Source organism: Gastrolobium bilobum, unplaced genomic scaffold (assembly GCF_033153095.1).
Source record: "Gastrolobium bilobum isolate Gb01-03AN ecotype WA unplaced genomic scaffold, APGP_CSIRO_Gbil_v1 utg647, whole genome shotgun sequence".
Lineage (NCBI taxonomy): Eukaryota > Viridiplantae > Streptophyta > Magnoliopsida > Fabales > Fabaceae > Gastrolobium > Gastrolobium bilobum.
In genome coordinates, this window is record NW_026899122.1 from 182,685 (window position 1) to 189,619 (window position 6,935).

At 37.0% G+C, this 6,935-nt stretch overlaps 1 protein-coding gene across 4 annotated transcripts; it reads left to right on the forward strand.

Annotated features, from left to right (window-relative positions):
* Nucleotides 1–2,066: 2,066 nt before the first annotated feature.
* LOC133287390 (homeobox protein knotted-1-like 3) lies at nt 2,067–6,935 on the forward strand. Of its 4 annotated transcripts, none has more exons than XM_061484985.1 (6): nt 2,067–3,093; nt 3,833–3,953; nt 5,231–5,424; nt 5,526–5,657; nt 6,337–6,473; nt 6,547–6,935. In XM_061484985.1, the coding sequence occupies exons 1-6, from the start codon at nt 2,341–2,343 to the stop codon at nt 6,584–6,586; spliced, it is 1,377 nt and encodes a 458-aa protein (XP_061340969.1). In that variant the 5' UTR covers nt 2,067–2,340; the 3' UTR covers nt 6,587–6,935. The 4 variants fall into 4 exon arrangements, with proteins under 4 accessions (XP_061340969.1, XP_061340970.1, XP_061340967.1 ...); XM_061484986.1 differs by having other exon boundaries at nt 6,550–6,935; XM_061484983.1 differs by having other exon boundaries at nt 6,553–6,935.

Here is a 6,935-nt window from a genome sequence, read left to right on the forward strand (position 1 = left end):
AACATTGATCAAAATACCATTTATAACTTTAGTGATCAAAACATGAAATGGAGGAATTTAACGGGACAATGTGGTGGAATTTAAGAAAACAACAACGTTTTTAACATGAACTTTATCTTTTGGGGGAAAAATAAAGGGATTTGCATTCACCATGCAACATGACAATAAACAATTTCTTACGGACGCAATATTTTGTGGGGTTCACATTTTTTGAAAAAAAAAAAAAAAACTACGGCACAAAAAAGAGGTACTTCCAAATTCTCTCTCTTCCCAAAATGTGAAGATATTGAAAAGAGATATAGCATGGTATTCAAGGAGGAGAATTACAATGGTTCCGAATTATCATTTATTCAGTGGTCCAGATCAATCAAAATCATATAATTATTGAGAAAAAATAAAAAATAACATTTTGTTCAAGTAGCACCTCTTGAATGAAAAGACCACATGAGACCACGAGCATAAAAAAAATTCCGTATTCAAGCCAACTCATATCGCTTCGTCAAGTGAAGTATTTTGAATGCTACTGTCGCACCAAAATTTTTTAATATGTTCTCGGACCACCACCGTGGTTCTTCCACTCAAATATTGACACATGTATTATTTTTTATTTTATTTTTTTCTCTCTCTTTTCTCAACTTTTTTTTTTTCTCTCACCTCAGTCCCACCCAATATTTTTTGATCCCGGACCACTATAAGTTCGCTGTGTCGCATCATTGATTGGGTGCGACAATCTAATTAAAATGCCTTGTTTCTTGTGCCATATGTACAGAGTGAAAATAAAAAATTCCAGATGTAATTTTTTAAATTACAATTGTACGTGCTACGGATGTATAGAAAGTGTTCTCCTCGTCAAGACTCTATACAAAGAGGTCGAATTGAAACATTTATCCATCTTGGTTTTCACCGGTTGTTTTTTTTTTTTTTGAAGAATGGCTTTTTCTTGGTTTTCACCTGTTTTACTAGGCTATAAGTTAAGGGTAATATATCCCTTACGTAAAGGGTAATAACATCAGTATTATTCCAAGAGACAAAAAAACAATCGACTCCACTTGTGTTAAACTCTTTTTCTATTGTTTGTAGGCCATATTTGTAAATTGTGTCTGTAGCAGAAGATTTGTAAGTTTAGTGCAACAGAAGAATTATAAATCCCATAAGTTAACTATATTTAAAAGGACTATTAAACTTGAACTTCATGAATCATTATTAAAAGATGAGGTTTAGGATTATAGAAAAGAAAAAAGAAAAAAAAGATGAGGTCTAGAACTGAAAACTTACTAAGTTAGAGGGTTTTTTTTCCTTCAAAAATAAAATCTCAACATTTTACGGGGTAGCTTTAAGGCTGACATCTGATCCTTGCGTATGCAAAGATTCATGAGATTACTCACAAGGCAACTAGGGACAATTATGCATTTAATACTGAGGATAACGACAAGATCATATTATTCTTCATATAAGTATCTGCACAATATATATTTTCTTATTTTATACATGTGTGTATATACCTAACATAATTAAACTTAAGATGTTATAAATGAATACTCAAGGCCGGAATAAAAAACGAAACAAGAAAAACACCGTCCTTCTATTAACATTCCTGTTTGTCAGTGACCATCATAGCTTGCCGTGCCCGTACCAGGGGTTAAACGGGACGATCCACGGGGGCCGTTTACCCAGCTGTAGATTGTGACGTGTATGAAAATAAAATATACGGACGCCACTGTTGAAAATTAAAAAAATTAAATTAATAAATTGAAGGGTTAATGTTTCTCCTATATTAGAGAAAATAAATTTATTTTTTACATATAAAAAAATATACGAGACTCAAATGCCCCCATAAACATAAAAAAGAGGAAAAAAATATGGATATGTATATAAGAATATAAATTTATTTACTATGCAACAGTAAACTTAAATTTAATAGGCTTTACTTAAAAAGCAGTTTCCCGAAATAATTTTGTTGTGACCGGAAAACCACAGTAAGGAATACAAAAACCGCCTCATCTCATTGCGTCTCTCTCTCTCTCCAACATCGTTTGTAACCATTAATATACGTTCATTCATAGTAACTCTCAACAGCCTCTATTCCCTCCTTTTTCCTCTCTAGTCCCTAGTCCTAGACTCTTCCCTTCTCTCAGTCTTTTTTGTCTAAAAATAAAATAAACGCCATTTATCTTCGCTTCCTTATCCCACAACTGCTAAACCAAATACAGACACACACACAAAAATACTTTCTCCGCGTGTTTCTCTTCTCTTCTCCACAGCACAGCCTTCCCCATGAACCAATAGCTAGCTTGCACACACACACACACACACACACACACACACACAGAGTGGTTTTATATGGCGTACCATAACCACCACCTCCCCCAAGACCTCCCACTCCACCACTTCACAGACCAACAACACCAACACCAACACCATAACCAGCCTCTCACTGATAACTCCATATTGCCAGACCAGCTTGCTTCGTCACCAGACCACACCACCAAACCTGGCTCCGATCCTCACCACTCGCTCCAAACCGCACCCAATTGGCTCAACAACGCCCTTCTTCGCACCCACTACACCGACAACAACAACAACAATAACAACTCCAACAACAACAACAACGTTAACGCTGCCAACAATAATAACGGCACCAATTTCCTCAACCTCCATACTGCCGCTTCCGACACCACCACCGGAGCCGGCGTTGCTGCTTCCCAATCATCTGGCCAATGGCTTTCCCGCTCGATTCTCCACCGTAACCGCAGCGAAGTCATCGACGACGTCGCCGCCGCAGCAGCCTTGTCGCACGAATCCGCCGATTTGAAGGCGACCGGCGGTGGAGAGAAGAACGAGGACAGCGGCGGCCGGGACGGCCTGATGAGCTGGCAGAATGCTAGGTATAAGGCGGAGATTCTAGCGCACCCGTTGTACGAACAGCTTCTGTCGGCACACGTGGCGTGCTTGCGGATCGCCACGCCGGTTGACCAGTTGCCCAGAATCGACGCTCAGCTCGCACAGTCCCAGAATGTGGTCGCCAAGTACTCTGCGTTCGGACATGGGGCTCAGGACATGCTTGGGGATGATAAGGAACTCGATCAGTTCTTGGTATTCTTCATATTTTCTTTCTAATTTGTTTTATTGTTTCTTAATCGATACGAGAATTCGACAATTCTCTTTTTTTTCTTCTTCTTGTGATTATTTTTGCTTTCTCTGCGTTTCGAAATGATGGTTATTAATTATAATTAAATAAGAAAAAGATGCAAATAGATAGGAAGCAAATTGTTCGAATTCGACTTTTTCAGCTAATTTTGTGCTGAATTTGACATTCAAAATCTAACCCCTAATTGGGATGGTTTTACACTTTTACTGTCATATCTCTTATGGTGCGTTTGGCGAGGAATTTTTTTGCAGAGTTTGTCTTTAGTTTTTGAGTTTTATTTATCTACGCTTTCTTCTTCTAATCACATCCTTACATAGTTACAGCACGTTTTTCATTCATAGCATATTTGGGAGTTGCTTCTTTCGAGTTTCTATCCCTGTTCTAAATTTTCTGCCACGAGCTTTTGCAAGCTTCTGTCTGGAAATCCTTGCCACTGGAATGTAATTATGTTTGTTTTCCGTAATATTGTGAAGAAAATTTTCTCGCAACAACGCACTATTTTGGGTTGGTTCATATTATTCCATGCCCTTATGGATATTGATTATGAACTTGAATTTTGTTCTTCATTTTGTCATGGTGTGTAATAAGTTCAGCTGTGGTGGACGAAGATGGCTGGCTTGCGCTAAAGAGTTTATTTGCTATGACACAGTCACAATTTTGATATTTTCTCTATTGATGCTGCAGTCGCACTATGTTTTGTTGCTCTGTTCCTTCAAAGAACAACTCCAACAACATGTCCGGGTTCATGCAATGGAAGCAGTTATGGCTTGCTGGGAGATAGAGCAATCCTTACAAAGTCTAACAGGTGAAGTAATTGTCTTCTTTTAAGGATTGTTACATCTTAACACAAAAATAAAGGTTGTTTGCGTGATTAAATGTAAATAACATATTCTAAGGTTATTTTTTAACATTTTATATTCCTCAAACCAACCTGTAATTTACTCACTCAAACAAAATATATTACTTATGAGTAATTAAGGGTCAGTTCCCTTAAAATTCGGCGAAAATTTTGGATAGCTTTATATGAAAAATTGTATAAGAAAACCTCTCACTAAAATTTCCACTCACAATCTCAACGGGATGAACGCTAAAATGTTTTATAGGATTAATAGGCGTAATTTGTGCTACTATATGTTTGTGCCGCACTGTGGGTCTCAGGTTGGGAAGTTGGGACAGAGTTGTTTCTGTCAATTAATTCGGAGTTGGCTCACTGTCGGTACTTAAGTTCTCGAAATAAGGGGTTGTACAGGTAGTGGGGAATAGATATTCTCTCGGTGAAATTTTGTGTGACCTTATCATGAAATATATATATATATATATATATATATATATATATATTGACAAATTTTGATAGGGTCTCACATTTCTATAAAGAGAAGATATATGCAAAAATTTCACATGGCAATGTCATGTCAAATTTTACTATGAGAGAATCCATTCCCTATGTTTAACAATAAATGATATCCAAGTCCTTAATGGTTGATAGACAAAGATGAACATAACAAAGAGGAACAGAGTTGTTTCTCTCAATTAATTCAGATTCAGAGTACTCAAGTTCTCGAAATCAGGGATTGTACCTGTAGATGTAGAGAGTTGTAACCTAACTATAAAAAAATCTTACAAGGTCAACTATTAGTCAATACTGCAAAGTTCAGTGTAACAGTAAATGATATGCAAGTCCATAATGGTTGATAGACAAATTGAAACATGGCTACTGACATTAAATTTTTGTTCTCCTGTCCCCATATAAAGTATGTGGGTTTGGGAAACTTCAAATCTTGGTTAACTTTATTAAGATTGAAATTTATCTAAGCAGATGTTGAATAATTTACCAAACCCATATGCGTTGCCTTGGATGGAATGATGATAATTTCTGTGTTCTATGAAATTGTTGAAGACTTTATAGTGCACTGTCCAGTTGTCTATATTCTTAGCATGTTATGCCAAACTAATGTGCGCTTTGAACGTGGTCATAAACCTTTTGGTAGATTAGCTAACTTCTTGTGCACAAATAAAGAGCAAAACCAGAGCCCTTTTTCCAATTGGATGAGTACTAAAGTGATACTTTTTCCACATGCACAGGAGTTTCACCTGGGGAAGGTACAGGAGCAACGATGTCTGATGACGAAGATGACCAAGTAGATAGTGATGCCAATCTGTTTGATGGTGGTTTGGATGGTCCTGATAGCATGGGATTTGGCCCTCTTATTCCAACAGAGAATGAGAGGTCCCTCATGGAACGTGTAAGACATGAACTAAAGCATGAATTGAAACAGGTAAGGGATTAAATGTCAATAGCTTTCAAAGTCTCCCTTGAGTCGCATCATTTTAAATCTCTTCCCAGGTGATCGACCTCAAGTTTCTTTTTGTTATGTAGGGTTATAAAGAGAAAATTGTGGACATAAGAGAGGAAATTTTACGCAAGAGACGAGCTGGGAAACTTCCTGGTGACACGACCTCTGTCCTTAAAGCTTGGTGGCAATCACATTCCAAGTGGCCTTACCCTACAGTAAGAATTCAATATTGGCTCTACTAATTTTTTTGAGGAAATCCTTTTCGAGATTCAACTTATACTCTTTGAAAATTGAGTTTTGCTAAACATTAATGTTTTAGAACAATTTTGTACGAATTTAAAGACTAGCAACAAAGATGCCCTTGTATACATTTAGGGCAGTACAGAATAATTGAACTGAACTGTAAACCAAATGAACCCGTTTCGAAAACCAGTTCAGAAATAGTTTGCATCTTTGAACAGGTTCGAAATTAGTTATAAATCATGAACTGGTTTTGAAACATTAACTGGTTTTGAACCGGTTTGGGATAAATAAAACCGGTTCGGATTAAATAAAATAGTTTGATTCATTGAACCAAATCAGTTTAAATCAGTTTGGTTTGGTTTTGGGAAAAAACCGATTCAGATCGAACCATGCCCATCCCTCATTCATCCTAGAATTCAAATAAAAGTAATAAGGGTTTTACGCATTTGTCTGTCTATATGATTAATCTTTGTCCACTTAGTCTACATGTTAGCACAACAGTAAGCTTAGTATATGCGATCCAGGGGTTCTAAATTGAAGCTACTCCTGGACTATTTTGCAAGTGTACTTTTCAAAGTTAATATTACCTGCTGTCTCACAACTCACTCATCAATATTTTTACTCATCTTTAATCAATGTGTTGCTATTCAGGAGGAGGATAAGACAAGATTGGTGCAGGAAACGGGTTTGCAATTAAAACAGATCAATAATTGGTTTATCAATCAAAGGAAGAGGAACTGGCACAGCAATCCTTCAACTTCTACTGTCTTGAAGAGCAAGCGCAAAAGGTATTAATATTAAAAGATGTCCTTTTATTAATTTCAATGTGCATGAGCTTAGCACCAATCCTAATTTAAAAAGAAGCAGTGCAGGTGATAATAGTATTGATCGTTACATGTAAATGGTGGAAAACTCGAGAACCAATCCCTGACTGTACTCTGTTGGTTCTTTCTGTCGGGTCAATCATGCTGCATGGCAAGGGATTCAACGTAAAACAGTGGGGAGAAAACATCACATTTTGCTTCAGTTCAAGGAACAGGGTTAAAGCAGATGAGGACGCTTGAAAGCCTGCAGTACCTGTGGTGCAACAAAATTAGGGAGTTCAACTAGGATTTGTATACCGAAACCAAATTGGGTAATTCCGTGAGGTTATGATTATTAGTCAGATTTTAATGTTTGTGAAATATGTGTACTATGTAATCGTGCGGGGTTGTGGGTGTACAGTAATTATCTGAGCATTTTTCCTTCAA

Coding starts and splice junctions, on each gene's coding strand:
- LOC133287390 (XM_061484985.1), top strand. CDS start 2,341: ATGGCGTACCATAACCACCACCTCCCCCAAGACCTCCCACTCCACCAC. Junction 3,954..5,230: donor ATCCTTACAAAGTCTAACAG/GTGAAGTAATTG, acceptor CCACATGCACAG/GAGTTTCACCTGGGGAAGGT. Junction 5,425..5,525: donor TAAAGCATGAATTGAAACAG/GTAAGGGATTAA, acceptor TTTGTTATGTAG/GGTTATAAAGAGAAAATTGT.